This window comes from Notamacropus eugenii, chromosome 5 (genome assembly GCF_028372415.1).
Source record: "Notamacropus eugenii isolate mMacEug1 chromosome 5, mMacEug1.pri_v2, whole genome shotgun sequence".
In the NCBI taxonomy this organism is placed as follows: Eukaryota; Metazoa; Chordata; class Mammalia; order Diprotodontia; family Macropodidae; genus Notamacropus; species Notamacropus eugenii.
Genome location: NC_092876.1, coordinates 417,523,939 through 417,543,580, shown reverse-complemented (window position 1 = coordinate 417,543,580; position 19,642 = coordinate 417,523,939). Strand labels below are relative to the sequence as shown.

The 19,642-nt window shown below is 36.4% G+C and overlaps 1 protein-coding gene across 5 annotated transcripts in view; it reads left to right on the top strand.

The window, feature by feature from the left end:
* Window positions 1-18,836, top strand: part of MRPL39 (mitochondrial ribosomal protein L39) — a 33,901-nt gene extending 15,065 nt beyond the window's left edge. For 4 of the 5 annotated variants that reach the window (XM_072614889.1, XM_072614891.1, XM_072614894.1 and 1 more), the window contains exons 6-10: window positions 983-1,095; window positions 5,547-5,612; window positions 9,622-9,775; window positions 16,673-16,720; window positions 18,740-18,836. In XM_072614889.1, coding sequence (XP_072470990.1) covers window positions 983-1,095; window positions 5,547-5,612; window positions 9,622-9,775; window positions 16,673-16,720; window positions 18,740-18,787 — 429 coding nt within the window. In that variant the 3' untranslated portion in view covers window positions 18,788-18,836. The remainder of the gene's footprint in view (window positions 1-982; window positions 1,096-5,546; window positions 5,613-9,621; window positions 9,776-16,672; window positions 16,721-18,739) is intronic. The other variant, XM_072614892.1, reaches the window with a different exon arrangement.
* Window positions 18,837-19,642: the final 806 nt, after the last annotated feature.

Genomic DNA, 19,642 nt, shown 5'->3' with positions numbered 1-19,642 from the left:
AATAACATATTCTAGGCTACCTAGTGTCTGCTTTGGCTTTAGTAGATACATACTGATCAACTTCACATGTAAAGATATCTCTGATATGTTGTCTTGTATTCTGTTTTTCTTGTGGCTTTTTTCTCCACCAAGTATTGCTTATGTGTACAAAGCTGAGGTGGTAGGATGGCTTTTTTTGACCTTTTACCACAACTCTTTCACATAAGAACAAAAGAAGGTACCTAGATTGGTATTTTTCGAAGTTCATGATAGGCATTGTGATATGCCATGTAACAGTCTTCTCAATTTCTGCATATTTTTGAAAATGAAACATTTTGATGGAAAAGTATTTAATAAAAGTACAGTAAATACTATAGCATTCTTTCCTTTTCCTTTTATTAATTAGGATACACAAAAAGTCAGTGCAGCTTTTCGAAAACAGCATTTACATGTTGAGAGCTTTACTAATCATCCACTTCCATTTTATAAAACCAACAAAGGCATTTTTAAAATGGGATTTTTCTGTAATTCATGTTAGGAATGGATTGAATTGTGTTTTTTTATCAAATCTTTCTACATGGCTCAGATACTGTAAATAAGATAATTGGAAGAATGATTAAGAGCAAAAAATTTTTTTGTGATATAGAAGCATTCACTTCGCTAACGGCATAATTATAAATTTTTAGTTAATATGAGTTCTGTATGGATTAGTATGTGCTAATTTTGTTATATGTGTATATCAGATCATAATTACATTTATATTCCGTATAAATATTCTGTAATTCTAACTTTTCAGTAATTCAGAATGGTTTTCTCATGAACTGCTCCAGATGATTTTAAGTTTTTGTTGTACAAGATTTGTATAGTGTAGAAATATAGTACCCCCAGGAATTGTCTGTCTGTAGGGCATATGTATTAGAAGAGTATACAGAAATTTCAGGCTAATGATTTTGAAATTTTGTGTTGTGAAATGTTACTGAATATTAATATTTTAATTTTAAAGGAAAGCCTGCGTTCTTTCACAAAGGACGCTCATGCCTTAATTAGTAGAGATCTTCCATTTGAAACTTTGGATGTTGAAGCAAAATTGGCCCTAGAAATCTTTCAACACAACAAGTAAGTACCCATTCTTGAAAATTCCAAGATCTTAAATGATCCAGAATTATTATATGAATGAAATCCTATTCTTTAAAACCCTTTTTTATAATATCTACAAAAGAGAGAAACTTTTCAACCTCAGCTATCTTTTTCACTCCTAGTCTAAGTACCCATAAACTATTATTCACTCTTTTGCAAAAGTGAGGTAAGCAAGATTTTTTTATTCCTCTATTTTCTTCTTTTAAAGACAGTATTTTCAAGACTCATTCAAGACTCATCTCTCAGTCTGTCCCAAAATGTAATAATAAGAAAAAACAAGCAACATAAATTGCAGTTAGCATTACATTTCATATCCCACCTCTGTGCCTTTGACAGGTCTCTTGACAGTCGTGGCAGTGCCTGGAATGCAAACTCTCTTTACCTCCACTTCTCAGAATGTCTAGCCTCTTTCAAAACTCAGTTCAAATGCCTCTTCTTCCATGAGTTCTTTTCTGAGCTTCCCAGCTGTGTATCTTCATTATCTTTTTCTCACCGAACTAGAACTTAACATCCTTGAGAGCAGTATTTCATGACTGTTTTTGAATTGTCATTGCCCAGCACAGTGCCTGGTATATAGTAGGTGTTTTAAAATGCTTGTTGATTGATTAGCCATCACATCTGTTTCTGTGAAAAACTTGGTACTTCTCTCTGTATGCTTTCAAGTTTTAGCCACATTAGATGAGTGTCCTCTGAAGCACATTCAGATGAAGGAGGTAGGTGGCTCGAGAGCAGTGCTAGAAGCTGTGTTGTGGTGGGCTGGAGCTTCCTTGGACAGTCCCCTGGTAGTTAAGGTGTGATGTTAGAATAAGTGAAATACTCACGGGTCATTAGCTGTAGCATGCAAAGGATATTTAACAGAGCTAGATATACATGATCTTCTTCACTTTATGGCAGGAAACAGTGACTTGTGTTGCCTTTGGACATCCACTAGGTTTGAATATAGGTATTATGCCCTTAGGTGAACAGAAAACCACATAAATTTGACTTGAGCCTGCGAGGAAACTGCAGCAATAGGTAGTTTGAGTCTTACTCCCAGGGCTAATCAAGACATAAAGACAACTTCCTTAGCTTTTAAGAAAAAGAACTAGCTTAATCTAAATATCTGGGGACAAGAGATCCATGGCTTCCCTACATCAGAAGGACCTTGGCTCATATTTCAGTGATCTGGTCTATATGGTAGATGATGCCAAGTAAAAAAAGTGTTAATGATGTGCAGGATTAGCACCTGATGACACCTGTGGCACATTAGCAATTCTTTGTCATGAGTTAGAGTCATCTGTAGTAAGGAGTTCCTCCCCTTCTTCCAGGAACTTGGGTTTACAACTATATAATTTTCATGAATGTGCCTGGAAGAAAAGGGATCCCTTAGCTAACTTGTCAGTAATATTAGTGGTGATCGTTTCATGTTCACATGTAAGGCCCCTTCCCTGATTTCTAGGAAGTCGAGTCAGACACTTGACCTTGGTGATCAGGATTGTGATGATAAAGCTGTTGATTTAAAAAGGATAAGCCTCTTGCCCTGAGATCGGTTGAGAGGGCTAGTTTGCTAGTTGGGGACAGGGCCTCCTGGCTTAGATGAATGATCTGATGGGCATAAGAGGCTCAATTGGACAGGAATAGCCGTCTTGTCCTTGGGGAATCATATGGCTCCTATAAATCTTAGATTCTGCTGTTTCTCTCATATGTCATAACTCTTTGGTTCTGGATAAAGTGCTTAACTCTTAAAGTCACAGTTTCCTTATGTATAAAATGGGAATAACAGTACTCATGCTCCCTTATGAGATAGACACTTTGTAAGCATTAAAAAAAATATGGAAATAAGAAATATGTCATTCTTCCCCCACTCATATTTGTCCCGCTCAGGTAAAGGCTGACACTTTGAAAGTATAGAGATGGGACTTTGGTGGATGAGGGTTCTGGTAGCATACACTTCTGTGTTGCTAAGGTGTGTGATGGAGATCAGGAGGTGTAGGACATTATGTAGCAACTCCTTTGGACAGGATTTAAAGTGGAGGGAAGAGGAGGCTTGTTCACTGGAGGCTTAGTTTTCAGGGGAAAATGTAGGAGGAAGGTATAGCCAATAGATAGGAACTTGTAAGTGGATTGACTTCTTTGTAAGCTATAGCGTCTGTGGGCACCTGTGATGGGAGTGTCTGCTATTGGAGAATGAAGATTATTTGGGAGGTGACTCATTGATAAGTGGGGAAGTTTTCTGTATCATTGATTCTGTCTTCACCTCAATTTCATCATCAATAACATGAGGGAGTTTGATTAGATTACTTGAATTTCTTTCCCACTCTAAATCTGTAATCCTGTGGTCATGCTGTTTTTACCTTGTCCACTAACATCGTCATCATCTGCTAGATTGAGATTTGACTAGGTCTTTGCATTAATACTTTAAGAAACACTTGTGTCTTTGTGTTCATTGCTATGTAAAGCCAATTTTTATCTATTGATAGGGAATTGACTTACTGAAGAGAAATTCTTTTATCAAAATGACAGAAGGAAGAAACAGCCTTTGTTCAGTACCCACTCTGTGCCAGGTGCTGTGCTGAGCGCTTTGCAGGTGTTATCTCATGTGATCATTACCGTGGCCTTCGGAGTTAGGTGCTGTTATTATCTCCATTTATAGTTGAGGAGACTGAGGTGAGCAGAGGCTGATTTACGTAGGATCACGCAACTGAGTTCTGAGTTCAGATTGGAACTCAGGTTTTCCAGAATCCAGGTTTAAAGCTTTATTGTAACACTTAACTGATGCTGTCCTACTTGTACTTTTATTGCCAGAAAACTCCAACTATATTTTATTTCTCAGCTGCAGTAACTAGGTTTATATGTGGTATCTAATAGCGTCTGTTACTTTTTTTTCTCTTTTAACAAGTTTCATTCGGTTTTTATTTTTTATTGTTCTCAATTGTATTTATTTTTTTAATCCATATCAAATCTTTTATGGAAGCAGATAAGCCATATAGTCTAAATAAAGTAGCATGTCAAGAACCATTGCATTATTTTTAGCCTGTGCCATTCTTAAAAATCAACTAGACTGTTCTATAGCCTGGAGGACTGAGAGTTGAATTTAATTTATGAAAAGCAGGGATGATTAGAGTAATTATTTTAGCTTAATCTTAGCAGATAAAGCTCTTAAATTTCTTTTAATTATATTATTTAAATTTTTTTTAACTGTTACACAAAAAGCATTCTATTAAAAAGGCAGCAAATACTTGAGAACTTAGTTATGATTCTATTAATAATATGAAAAAGTATCATTAAATTATTATCCAAATGTTGCATTACATGTGAGTTATTGATAACACGTTAAAAAAGTGGACTTAAAAACTTGCAAGTATTAGAAAAGTTAACAAAACATTTGATGCATGTGATTTTGAATTTTTAAAGGTAGCTTTGTAACTTGATAATCTTTTATTGTTTGATGAAGTTAAACACCAGGATATAGTGTACTGGTGTGAATATGTAGGTAAATTTTTCTTTAATATCATATTTAGTTATGTAGGTTCCCAAAATGAACAGGGATGTATGTGGGGTATTCCTTGTTGTTTGGGGTAATTTCCAGAAGATTAGGAGTTTTCCTAAACTCTGGGATTGAGCTCAGCTTTCAGGGCTTTCTTAGAATAGATCCAAACTCCATGGGCTGCTGTTCAAAATTGACATCATCTCTTAGGAATAGTTCTGTGCCTGTAATGATCTGGGGTCCTTTTATCCTTCCCAAATCTACAAATCAAATTGTACACAGTACCAGTAACCTAGACCAGGGCTTCTTAAACTTTTTCCACTCACCACCCGTTCGGCCAGGGATGAGAACCCTGCAGCCTTGAGGACATGTGTGGCTTCTAGGTCCTCAAATGTGACCCTTTAACTGAATCCAAATACCTTCATTTCTTCTCATATGGAGTTGCAACCCACAGTTTAAGAAGTGCAGGTGAAACTCAGATTGTGGCACAGGCATCATCTAGTCATGTAAATATCTGATTGCATTTTGGTGCTTCTTAACTTTATTGTAAAGTAGTTATTAATAGTTATATTTTCACTTTATTTTCCTTTTTCTGAGAGTTGATCTTTTTGACTGATAGGGACCAGTGTCTCTAAACTGCTGGCGGTTTACTATAGCAGTTGAGGCCAAGTTATTAAGAACATAGTTGCTGGTATTTCCATCATATAAATTAATCTTAGTTCTGGTCATGATGTTTCTGAAATTGGAAGTTTTACTTTTCCATATTGTATATTTGACATTTTTTCAACTAAATGAAAAAATAAGACATAAACTAAGTACCGTAAGAGAAGTACAGAGTGCTGTGGAGTAGGAATAGTTCATTTCTAGTTGTTGGGAAAATTTGGGAGTTTTCTTAAACATTTTTATTAATGTGAGTGAAAAAATAACATCTGTACAATTTTTTCTCCCCTTCATTTTTGTTAAGGTACAAAATGCAGTTTATAGAAGAGAGAGCATCAGAGAATCCTGAGGGAATAGTAAAACTATGCAGGTAACTAATTTAAAAAAGAAAATCTCTTAGCAAAACTAAGGTTTATTGAAGATACAGCTGAAGTAGGTATCTCTCCACTTTACTTTTATATTCTTATTGCTTTCTTCATGAAATGGATGCTTTATGTGCTGAAAGATTTTTATTGCTTTCCAAATCTAATGTAGCTTCATTCCTCATTCAGATGGTTGTTCTTGTTACTTCTACATCTCAGTTTCATTAGTGATGTAGAACAATTTTTCATGACTATAGAAAGCTTTGTTTTCTTCTGAAAACTGCCTGTTCATATTCCTTGACCATTTATCAACTGGGGAATGACTCTTTATTTTTGTAAACTTGATTCAGTTCCCCATATATTTGAGAGCTGAGTTCTTTATCAGAGAAACCTGTTGTAAAAAACTTTTGATAATACTTTATTTTCTGTGGTGCATTTTAGCGAAATTTGGTTTCGCTCATCTCTTTTAATTAGGTTTATTTTTGTTTGTGTTTTGTGTGAGATCATGATTGCTACCTCCTGCATTTTTTACTTCAGCTGAAGCATATTAGATTCTGCCCCAGCCCTTTATTTTAACCCCTCTGTGTTGGATATTGTTGGATTCTAGTTTTTTGTGGGTGAGTTCATCTCATTCAGTCACAGTTATGATTACTAACTGTGTGTTTCCCTCTATCCCATTTTCTTCTGTTTATCTTCCTCTCTCTCTTTTTATCCTATCCCTTCTCAAAAATCTGTTTTGCTTCTGACCAGAGCCTCCCTTAATCTGCCTTCTTTAATATCCTTCTCTCCCCCTTGTCTTCTTCCCCTTCTATTTCCCTTTTGGGTAAGATAGATTATACACAGCTAAATGGATAGATAGATGTAGATATCCAGATAGAAACGTCTGTCTAGATATCTTTATATATATTCATTTTCTTCCCTCTTTGAATCAATTCTGATGAGAATGAGATTCAAGCATTACCCTCCATCTACTCTCCCTTTTCCCCCACCACTGTAAAAGCTTCCTTAACATAAATTTTTTGAGATTTTCTTCATTCTTCTCCCTTCCCCCTTCTCCCAATGCATTGATCTTTCTCCCCTTTCATTTTTTTTTAAAGAACATCCCAGTATAGTCAGTCACACCCATGTCCTCTGTCTGTATTTGTTGTCCAGTCATTTTAGTTGTATCTGACTCTTCATAACCCCTTTTGGGGTTTTCTTGGCAGAGTTACTGGAATGATTTTCCATTTCCTTCTCTAGCTCATTTTACAGGTGAGGGTTAAGTGACTTGTCCAGGATCACAAAACTAGTAAGATTTGAACTCAGGAAGATGAGTCTTGTTGACTTCAGACCAACGTAACTTGCCCCCTGTGTAGATGCCTTCTAACTGCCCTAATAATGATAAAGTTCTTAGGAGTTAGGGGATCATCTTCCCTTATAGGAATGTAAACAATTTAACTTTATTGAGTGCCTTAAAAATCTAGTATTCATTAAATGTCCATTGTTTCTTCTAAAAGATTATACTCAGTTTTACTAGGTAGCTTCTTTGCCTTCTGATATGGCATATTCCTTGCCCTCTGTTCCTTTGACAAGGAAACTGCTGAATATTGTATAATCTTGATTGTAACTCTGTGATACTTGAATTATTTCTTTCTGACTGCTTGCCTTGGTAGCTCTGGAATTGGACTATAATATCCTTGGAAGTTTTCATTTCTTTTAGAAGGTGATTAGTGGATTCTTTCAATTTTGTTTTACATTCAGGATCTAAGATATAGGAGCAGTTTTCCTTGATAATTTCTTGAAATATGATGTCTAGGCTCTTTCCAGTAATTCTTAAATGACCTCACTTTGATCTGTTTTCCAGGTGAAATTGTTTTTCTAGTTAAATATTTTACGTTTTCTTCTAATTTTTCATTCTTTTGACTTTCTTTTGTTGTTACTTGATGTGACAGAATCTTTAGTTTCTAGTTGCCCAATTATGATTTTTAAGCAGTGATTTTCTTCAGTAAGCCTTTGTACCTCTTTTACCCATTTAGCCAATTCTGCTTTTTAAGGAGTTCTTTTCTTCGGTGAATTGTTGTGTCTATTTTACAGTAGGCTAATTCTGTTTTTGAAGGTATTATTTTCAGTATTTTTTTTTCCTCTTTTACCAAGCTTTAATTCTTGTTTCATAATTTTCTTGCATCGAATTTCTTTTCCCAGTTTTTCTTCTATTCTTATCTTTTTCTTTAACTCTTCCAGGAATTCTTACTAGCTTTGGGTCCAATTATCATTTTTCTCTGAGGCTTTGCTTGTAGATGCTTTCATGGTGTTGTCTTCTAAGCTTATGTCTTGGTCTTCCCTGCCACCGCAGTAGATTTTTATGGTTAGGTTCTTTTTTTATTGTTTGCACATGCTGCTAGCCTATTTCTTGACTTTGAACTTTATGTTAAAGTTGGGCTTTGCTCATCTGGGGTTAGGGAGGCCTTGTTCCAGGCTTCATGTTTTTTTTTTTTCTGCTGCTATGTTCACAGTTAATTTAGGGGTCTGCATGTGTTTGATGCTTCAAGATTGTGTGATCCTGGAGAGGTGCGGTCACTAAACTATACTCAGGTCTTTATCCAGGAAGGCTTCCTGCTCTCCTGTAGATGCAAGTGCTAATGCTTCTTTCTGGCCCTGAAACTCTGATCAGGTCCCTTGGTCCTCTGTAGGCACTAGTGCCTCTCTCTTTCTTGGAACTGCACCAGAGCCCCTGTTCCCTTGTTACTGACTGCAAACACTCCTCTCTGCTCTGAAACTGACCTAGAACTGCATATGGACAGTAGAACTGCCAGTAAGCATGAGCTGTGCCCAACACCAAGAAATCGTCCCTGTAATGTTTTCCTAATCATGTGTCTGAGCCCCTTACTGTGTCTCTGGGTTGAGAGCCCCCAAAGATACTGCTGCTACTGTCACAGCCACTGCACTCACTCCAGACTGGCCCCAACCCTGGCATTGCAGACCTTTCCTGCTGACTTCCTTAGTTCTCTTAGGCTGGAAAAATGCCTTACCTTGACCACTTGTTGACTCTGCCACTTCAAAATTTGATTTGAGTCATGACTTTACAGTTGTTTAGAGGGGAATGTTGGAAAAATTCTGCTAGGGTGCTGCTTCAACTCTGCTACCTTGGTTTGGCCCTCCACACAGATGCTTACAGGCTTTTCTCATTCTGTTTAATTCTGGGTTGAGTGCACTGTTCCGTTATTTATTATGTATTCAAAATATTTGAATTGATGAACCAACTTTATGGGTCATCCATTCGATTACATATCAAACCTTGAAAGTAGGCATTCTTTCACCTTGACCTCCATGCTGTTACTCCCACAAGGGGTTTCATTTTTCAACTTTGTGCATTTTCACTGACTCACCCCCATTCCTGGAGTTCTCTCCCTAATCATCTCTACCTGACCTCCTTCAAGTTTCAACTAAGATTCCATTTTCTGAAAGAAATGTTTCCTAGTCCTCCTTAATGTTGGTGTCTTCCCTTTGTTATCTCCAATTGATCCTGCATATGTCTTCTTTGTACATAGTTGTTTTCATGTTGTCTCCCCCTGTTAAATTGTGGGCTCCTTGAGGTCATGGACTGATTTTTGCCTTTCTTTATATCCCCAGTGCTTAGCGCAGTGCCTGGCACATGGTAGGTACTTAATAAATGCGTGTTGACTTGACCCTAATTGTCTTCCTAAAAACCCACCATTTTTTTCCTTTCTGTAAAACTTTTAAGGAAAACATATGTAGGTCCTTCGTTTTCACCTATTGACCACCCCAAATGCAGACTGGCACATGTAGGCATCAGGAGCTTTGTGTTGCTTCCCTTCTCTGTTTTACCTTTTTTTTGCTCTGTACACTTTGAGAGTCCTGGGTTTCCCAGTGGATATATGGTTCTGGCCCTAGCTGAACATGAATATTTGATTATGAAAAAGAGGCAATATAATTTTCTCTAGTTTTTTTAAAAAGTAATATTAAAAAGTCATTTATTATATCTCTGATTTTGTTTCTTTGTTTTTTTAATTAAATGAGATTTGGTGACTTCGTGGATGTTAGTGAAGGTCCCCTCATTTCAAGAACAGGTATTTGCTTCCAGTACGAAGTTTCAGCAGTTCATAATCTTCAAGGTGCCCAGCTAGATCATCTACGAAGATTCCAGGGCCTTTCTTTACCAGTTCACTTAAGGGTAAGTACTTAAAGTACAACTTCCTTTATGATGAGTTAATATTGCTTTCTGAACTTAATTCTCATTTAGTTGAAGGGAAATGTAAATTCAGTTTCATTGTATTGTATAGCCTTAAAGTAGTTACAAAATAAAAAGTTTGCTTCAAAGCCTAAGTACTTAAAAACTGACCTTTGCTGGCTTTTAAAAATACACGTTTTTATTGATATTTATTGTTTCATACACCACTATAGTTTGTACTTCTTCCCCCTTCCCAGAGAACCATCCCATATGACATAGTGTTTTTTTTAGAAAGAAAAAGAAGTCAACACAACGGATTGATAACTTCTAAAAAGTCCAAAAACATGTGCAGTTGTGTAATGCCTGCAAACCTCCCACTTCCATAGAGTGGTCGGTTGAGGGGAGTGGATGTCTAATTATATTGCTTCATTTAGATCCCACTTAATCTTTACAATTTTGTTAAATGTACCTTTGATTTTTTTTTTTGGTGTGTCGTTATGCCTTCTGTCTTCATTGTTGTATTCTGTTGTTTTATTCTCTGCATACTTAACTCTGCATTAGTTCATAAAGGCTTTTCTGTGCTTCTTAGTATTCATCACATGCATCACTTCTTACAATAGAGTAATAATTCATGGCACTTGTGTGCTACAGTTTGCTCAGCCATTCTGCAGTTGATGGGCATCGACTTTGTTTCCAGTTCTTAGCTGTCACAAGAAGTGTTGCTATAAATATTTTGGAACAAATGCAGACTTTTTTCTTATTGATGACTTTCCAATATTGACTATTGCCATTTTTTACCATCTTTGCCAGTTTATAAGGTGTGAGGTGAAACCTCAGGGTTGTTTTGATTTGCATTTCTCTTATTAGTGATTTGGAATATTTTTATGTGGTTTTGAATACTTTGCAGTTCTTCTTTTGAGAACTATTTATTTATATCCTTTGACCATTCATCTGTTGGGGAATAGCTATTAGTCTTTAAAATATGCTTTGAAGTCTATGTGTTAATTGTTTCTATAACCTGGATACCAAACCCTTATTGGAGAAATTTGATACAAAGATTTTTTTGCACCCATTCAACTACTTCCTTTCTTATCCTACATACATTAATATTGTCTGTGCAGAAGTTTTTTAGTTTCAAGTTTATCAACATTATCTATCTTTGTAATTGCTTCTACCTCTTGTTTGGTTAAGAATATATCTCCTATCCATAGCTATGGGATGTATGTGTTCTGATTTTCTGTTAATTTTTTTATAGTATGATCTTTAATATGTGCATCCATTTAGAATGTATTGTGGAGTGTGGTTTAAGGTATTGATTTCAGCCTAATTTCCCTCCCTCTCATCCTATAATTCAGTCCTGCAAAAAACCTCCCAAAAAGCATTGATTCACCTTTAGGGAGAGTGTTGCCAGGTTCTGGGCCATAAGACCCTCTGTCTGCGTCTTCACTGTTACTTCTACTTGATTTCTGCCTTTACACCATCTCCTTGTGTACATTTACTGGTCTCTCATCCCTCTATGCTGTTGTTGTCTTTGCCAGCTGCATTTCTTTCCTTTTTTTTTGCTGAGGCAATCAGTGTGAAGTGACTTGTCGAGGTTTATGTAACTAGTAAGTGTCAAATGTCTGAGGCTGGATTTGAACTGAGGTCCTCCTGACTTCAGGGCCAGGGTTCTATCCACTGTGCCACCTAGCTGCTCTCCTGCTGCATTTATTTTCTACTTCTGTTTGAGGTGTTTGAGAATCAAATCATATTTTCATTTCTTGTTTTTCTTTCTAAGAATTTTTCAAACTCTTACTGAAGTCCATCTTATTTTGGGGATGGCTAAGCTAGAATTTTCAGGCTAGGTTACCCTGGGCTATATTTTGAACTCCATTGTTCTTTTGAAACATATTCCATTCCCTTCACTTTTTTTAGTGGATTCAGAATAGTCTTATTTTATTTAGATGTCCTTTATATTTGAAGCTCTTTATCCTAATGGCTTGAAGAACTTGATTCTGAATTGAATTGTTTACTTTATCTTCTGTATATCTTAGTTTGTAGCCTCGAGTTTTTTCTTTCTGGATGCAATCTGAATTCTTTCCATTGTAATTTCATTTTCTACGCAGTTTTGTTATTTCCTTCATTACGGTGTTAAGGTTTTTTGTCCCATCTTGTTCTTCTTGGAGACTTGTGATCCTTCTGTTGTCTCCACCCATCCTGTCTTTGGGATCACCAAGTTTTGCTGGCATACTGAGTGTATTTTTTTAAGTTATTTTTTCTGTTTCTCTTTTTCTAGGGTGCCCTTCATGTCTGTATATTTGCATCCCAGTTTATTGTTCTCTCTTCCTGTTTCTCTGGTGAAGCTTGCCAGTGCAGATTTCAGTTTTTTTAATTCATTTGTGCTTTTTGCTGTGCAGGACATAAATGATGTTCTCCTAATTCTCATTTCTCTTTCACATCACTTGGGAACATTGGGTTATGATTCTGTTTTCTCAGATTCCATAGGGTCCTCTGTCTCATCAAGTGTTGGATAATTTTCCTTTGATTTGCAGTATTTATTCATAGATGCTTGAATTCATTTACTAGATTAAGAGTCCATATTTCTACCAGTTTTTACTGTTTATTTATTTGTTAATTTTCAAAGTTTTTGAGTTTTCTTTTTCTGAAATCCTTGGTCATTTTGCTCTTACTTTTCCCTCTTATTTTACATATTACTCACTTTCTGACTCCATCTCTTTTGATTATGGTTTTCTCAGGGGCTAAATCTCAAAGTATCTCAATCCTGTTTCACACTCATCTATTCATGTTTCACTATCTTGTCTCTGTTTCAGCTGACTTTTGAGTAGTTCAGATTCACCCCAGCTGGATGTTATACTCTTCCCTAGGTGTGGTGGAGAGCTGCATAGCCCTCTGAGGACCTATGCCGCTCCCCCTTTTCCCTGGCTGGGCACCAGCCAAAGTCCAGAGCTTTGCAGTACTGGTTCTTCTGGATTGAAGCTCTAAGCTGGCTTTTGCATCTGCGGCCAAGATGGCTGTCATGGCCCAAGCAGACTTCTTCAGCCTGGAGTAGACATTTCCACAGCACTAAAAAAGGAGTGGTTGGCATGCAGCAGTGGGTTTTGTTGCAGTTGTGTGCCCTATTCTGCTAGTGCAACCTGATTACCAGTAGTGTGGGAGTTAGGGGAGTGGTCCTGATTGAACCCTGGGTTTTTGTTTTTAACCTTATTTTGGATCCTGCATGTCCTAGGCCATGGAGAGAGCTCAAGTGGCTTTATCTTAGGTGCAGAATTTCTGTTTTGCAGAGGTCTGAGAGATTGTAGAGACTAAATATTTATTCTTCCATCTTAATGCTCATGTGACCCCAGCACAAATTCTCATTTTCCTTTCATATCCTCTAAGAAGGTTGGGTATGCTACACTGAATATTAGTGGTTAAGATTGCTTATTTCTTAAGAATTGACACAGAGTTTCTCTTTCAATCAATTGTAAATCATGTAAGTAGCTGAACATAATATCTTCTTGTTTGATATTCCTTATGCACAAGTCATCGCTGGCAATGCCCTGCCAGCTTTTATAACTGATGTTTTGTCTTTCCCTTGCCCATTTTCTCACCTGAAGTTTGCATTAGAGCCATGAAGCATGACCAAGAGAATATTGGTGTTGAAGCTATGGGCTTTTGTGACAGTGAGCTGTTTTGAGTTGTTGAAAGCATTGTACAGTTTCACAAATGCAATTTTTCTTTTATTTTCATACTCACACTTTCTTACTCACTTCTTGCTTTAGAACATTGTCTGTAGCATGTGTCCAAGATTGTATGATATGTTTGTGGACCCTTTCTCCAGATAAACATCATTATCTGAACAGTGTGTGTTTTTCTATTTGAATAATTATGCCAGTCTCTTAGGGGAAATCTAATAGTGTCATAAACCAAATATGAAAAAAGGAGAATTGCTTGATATTAGATTCATCTCGCCCAGTATTATGTGCCTAGTAGAAGACCAAGTATTGTCTTTTTGAGAGACAAATAAGCCTAGATTTAGAGGTCAGAGAGCTCTTTGAGGAGAGATGAACAATTTCAAGTCCAGGAGCTCTTCCCTCATGTACTTTTCCTTCACCCCTGTCTCATAGAATCCTTCTATTCTTTCAATACTAAGCTTAAACACCATCTTCTACATAAAGCCTTTCCTCATCTCCCCATTACTGCCCCCCCCCAGATATTTTGAATTTATTTTTGTTATATTTTTTCTGTATCTGTGTGTGTTTGTATGTATGTGTGTGTAGTCTTTTCTCCCCAATTAAAATGTAAGGTCCATAGGAGTAGGGATTCATTCTTTGTACTTGTATCCCACAGTACTGTTTAATAAATGCTTGTTGATTGAGTGTTCTGACAGTCTTGTTGTTCCATTCCAAAACTGTCAAAATAGAAACTCCTTATGATTTTCATTCAAGATCCTCTCACAATCAACTTCCAACTTATTTTTTCTTCTTTCAGATGTTCACCCTCATATGACCTAGAGTTTTTTAAATGAGTTTGGAGGAATAGTTACCAGAGTAATTGGCTATTTTGGGACACAGTACTTTATAAATATATTCACTGTTTTCCAATGAAAGTAGAAAAGTAAGACTAATGTGCTGAATTAACTCTGGTTGGAGAAATAGGTGTTGAAGGGGTGGCAGAAGGGGAGCTCACTGTTGCTGGATGTGTGTGAAGAGGATGGGTTTCTTAACCTCTTTGGTGTCCTTCCATTCCCGTCTGTGAGTCCTGGACACCTACCCTCCTCTTCTTGGTAGTGGACCCAGACGTAGGAGGAAAGGACTGGAAGGCACTCTTTTGGAGGGAGAAGACAAGTCACCAATATATACTGATCATGACTAAATGCTCCCTCCTAGCCTCCACCCTGGCGTGGTTGGGGATGCAGGCCCTAGTCCCATATGTGCTAGTAGATCCATCCTCCGCTGTGGTAAGGCACTGGGGTAGAGTGTACAGTAGTACCAGTGATGATGACCTGTTGTACCCCGTCACAGGTCTCCCTTCCTTCTCTATTTCCAAGTGAAATAGGTTCATGGGGCTGAGCAAGGTCGTAGTGCAGATGTTCTGAAGCCCATCTCAGTCACTGATGAGGTTCAGGATATAAAACTCATTCCTTTTTCCTGTCCTTGATCCCAAACTGCATTCTGCCGTGGCAGTTTCTTCTTTGTCTTTGGGAAGCAGAGTAGTACAGCTGAATGTATCTCAGATTTGGAATCAGAAACCTGGCTTTGAACCATGGCTGTGCTATTTACTACCTCGTGTGGCTTTGGATAAGAGCCTTTTTACTTTTCTGTAGACCAGAAAGTTTCTAAGTTTCCTTCTGGCTCTAAATCTGTGATTCTATGACAACGAATGCAGTTCAGGGATTATTTTCATCATCTTTATTTTATGTTTAACATATTATAAAATTTTTGGTAAATTATTAGTTTTATTTGAATAGGATACAAACTAAGAAAATTAGATGTATTAATTGCTTTATGAAAGATGGAAAGAGTATGATAATTTTCTAGTCAAAAATGGGGAGATAAACCACTTGCCATGTTCTAGGCTCGTTCCCCTTCTTCTGAATCCAGGCCTATAACGAGTCTGCAGCCTTCCTCCACAGCCCCAATGAGGTGTTATTTCATCTGTGAATGCTCTTGTGACCTCTTTCCTCTTTCCTCGTCCCAGCTGAAAGGGTTCTCTCTCTTACATGTCATTGCTACACTTGTACAGTTTACCATACGTTTGTAGGCACCTTCTGAGGAAATCTATGAGAAATGCTTAGTCAATCTTTCAGCACCCAAGTAAATGTAACTTTGTTACTGTTGTTCTGTAAAGTAACAGATGGTCTTTGAGGCGGCTGTGGTCTGTAGATAAAAAACTCATAACCCTGTAGTCGCTAATCTCGTGAGCCTCTTCAGACACGGGCAGACCTCCTCAGATCTCAATCCATCCCTGAATCCTCTCCAGCTTGGTAGATCCTGTCAGAGCTTCTTTTCTATTGGAATAGTTTTTGAGAAGTTAGGATCACCTTTCAGGCGTTGATGAGGAATCAGAGTTAGGCTTTAATGGAGGAGTACTGTTGTGTTCTTTGTCATATGTTATTATTATGTTAACAATCCTAGTGTCAGAGATTTAGACCTTGAAGAGACCTTAGAGGTCATTGAATCCATTCCCCCTCATTTTTCAGAACAGAAAACTAAGACTCAGACTAAATGGCTTGCCCAGGGTCACATAGTCTGAATGTCAGATTTGAGCTGAGGTCTCCCTGATTCCAAATCCAGCTCTTTACTGTGCCATGCCAGAATAGGGTCTGTGTGATATTTCTCTTTGTATCTCCACTGCCTAGAGTAGTGTTTTTGTACTTAATAGGAACTTAAAAAATAATTGAATTATTTCCTTAGTGAAAAATGAAGCAATGTTATGAGAGTTTCCCATGAAATTTTCCTTAGAGGTAGAGAAGATTAGGGAGGAGGGAGGACATAAAAGAAGGGTGGTATGGTAATTAGTAGAACTTCATATAATGAATTTTTCTTTTTCCCTCCATTGATTGCCTTTGAGGAAGCCACTGTATTAGGCTGGCCCTTAAATTTTGTCTTTTCAAAAAGATACAGACAAATAGCTAGGTGACCCAGTGACTTGGAGTCAGGAAGATCTGAGTTCAAGTCCTGAATCGGATATGTGTGAGCCATGTGACCCTGAGCAAATCTGGGTCACATGTTTCTGTGCCTCACTTTCCTCATTTGTAAAACAGGGATAGTAGTAAAATCTGCCTCCCTGGGTCATCGTGGAGATCAAGTGAAACAATATATAAAGCAGTTTGGAAACTATCAAGTGCATTCTAAATGCCATCATCATCATTATCTTTGTTTTTAGGATTGCAGTTCATTGGATATCTTTCTTTCCTAGGTGCATCATACCATATGGCACAAGTTATTGGAAAGATCTCGGAAAATAGTAAGTAATAGTGTATGTTGCCATTAACTAGAAGTCTTCCAGGATAGAAATTGGTTAAAATTTCAAAGGCAAACCAGTGAAGAGGCTCATTGCACTGATATCCAAAAATATACTTGATTGCATATTCAAGAACTTTGTGGCAAAAGAAGTCTTTTGGGAATTATCTTTTTGTAGCCTTTATTGTTTCTTGGAAAAGACAGAGAATTTAAGAAAATACTTCTGGTGTTAAAAGAGATACTTTTGATTAAAACATTTTATGATTCAGGATATATTTGATAGTTTTCTTTGTAAATTTAAGCAATGAAAGTTATAATTTCGTAGGTATTTCCTACAAACTGGGAAATAAACTATTGTCATACTCAAATGTGTATTCTAAGAGATCTAAGTTGCTTATTAGGAAGGAGCACGGGTACATTCTAGTGTCAACTGTAGTCATTTATCTAAATTGAAATCTTCTTAGTTTATCACAAGCTTTTTAACCACTTGCATTTCACAAGTATGTATTAATTATACGTTTTCTAGTTCTAAGGCACCAGGTTTGCCCATAATTTTCAGTTTTTCCATTATGGCAAAAATTCTTTTGTTTTTGAATCAACAGTGCTTTATTTTTTTCCAATTACATATCAGGATAGTTTTCAGCATTTATTTTTTAAAATAAGATTTTGAGTTCCAAATTTTTCTCTCCCTCTAATACCTCCTCCCCAAGACAGCAGGCAGTCTGAGTTAGGTTGTCTGTGTACAGTCATGTTAAACATATTTCCACATTAGTCATGTTGGGAAAGAAACAGAACAAAAGAGAAAAATAGCAAGAGTTCTTCCATGAGAAGACTGGACTTAGACTGGACCTCCACAGTTTGGCCTTACTACGTTTGTACAAGGAGATCTTCCTGATGCTTTGTAAGGCCGTGTTACCTTAAGTCCTGGTTCAATACTGCTCTGGCTCTCACCTTTATCCTTTGGTTCCTGCATGCCCTCTCCTTTCATCTTTGCGTATTCATTTAGTGTTTGATCATTCTTTTCATTCAATAACTATTTTTAGAGATTATGTCTTTTATTTCTTTTGTCTGGTTTGCCCTCGTTACCTGGTAGATAAATACATAGTATTGTCACATAGTAGACAAATACATAGTAGCTAAATAAAGTATATGAATATATACGTAAGATTTTTGTTGTTTTTGAGTCGTGTCAAACTGTTCATGTCCCCATTTGGGGTTTTCTTGGCAAAGATATTGGAGTGACTCGCCATTTCCATCTCCAGCTCATTTTATAGGTGAGGAAATTGAGGCAAACAGGATTCGGTGACTTCTTCAGGGTCACACAGCTAGTAAATGTCTGAGGCCAGGTTTGAGCTCAGGATAATGAGTTTTCCTGTCTTCAGGCCTTGCACGCTATCCACTGCACCAACTAGCTGCCTTAATATTTAATGATAGTAAAGGTATTCTCAGTTTTGGAAAATTAGCCCAAGTTCATTATTATCCATAACATTTATACTTGTTTATATGTAATAATAATCTATTTTAACTGTTTATTCTATTGCATCTATGAAAGGAGGGGGAGGAAATTAATATAAAAGGATGGTTTGCTTAATGTCCTTTTTAAATAGGTGTCAGTAATGGTTTTAGATAAAAAAGGAAGGAACAAATCTAAAGAATAGTTCTGAGTACTCAAGATAGAGTTATAGGTGGAAGGTTAAAAATAAGAAAGAATGGTTGAGAATGCTGCTATATCTGGAAAATAAAGAGTAGAAATGAATGAAGGATTATTTTAATAGCTTTATAGATCTTCACTTTTTGATCTTAGTCAATGACATCTTAAATATACTTGGTAAACAACTAATTTCTTTCCAGGCTCAACAGTGATCACTTTCCTTATGTCTGCAGAAGCGACTAGTTGCCTTGCTATTTATTTAAACTGAACGTAGTGAAATACATTTAATGAAATTTTGAGAATGATTTAGGTTATAAATACGTAAGCTACTATAAAGGATTTATTTTAATTTAATTTATTAATATTTTACAGGTAGTAGAAGATGAAAATAAAGCAACAGCAGAAAATGTAGCCGTTTGATCATTCCTGAATTTTAAAAATATTGACAATAAATTAAATTTAAAAAATATTTTTATACTTGTTTGTATGTGTTGTCAAAGGTGAAAATGCTTAAACTGAATTCTGTAGTGTAGTACAATGTAAAGAATGTTGGATACGGTGTCCGGCCCTGCTACTTCATGTCTGTGTAGCCTTGTCTATATGACTTTTATCTGAACCTTAGTTTTTCGTTTGTCCAGAAAATGGATTGCACTTTATTTGGAGTTCTTAAACTGGGGCCTATGAATTTGTTTTTTAAAAAATATTTTGATAAACTGTCTTTCAGTTCCGTTGGTTTCCTTTGTAATCCCAAGCATAGACATTAATTATTATGAGAACGGGTCCAGAGCCTTCACAAAGTTCAAAAAGTGTTCCTGACAAAAAAAAGTTAAGAACTTCTGCATTAGTGACCTTTTCAGATCTCTTCAAGCTCTGCGTCTGTGATTCTGCTGCAGCAGTTTTTGTGTTTTAGCTGTCAGGAAAATAAGTTGAGAAATGTATTTTTATTGATTTATTAAATATAAACATACAAATAATAACCACATGATGAGACTAAATAAAAATATGCAAATGCATTTTATCAAAATTATATCTTAGTTAAATAAGCTCAGCAGTTTCTCCCTTCAGCTGAATTAAGTAGTGGATCAGTATTTAAATGGGTTATTTTTTCTTCTACTTTTTATATTCCTTTTCAGATGAGAATTTTCTCTTAAAGACATTTTATTAACTTTTAAGTACATTTTTTGTTTCTTAATGTCAACCATATTGTGAAAAATAACTTACTTGGTTTATCAAATTTTATAAGTTTAATTAAGAACTTTTTGAGAAAAAATGGAA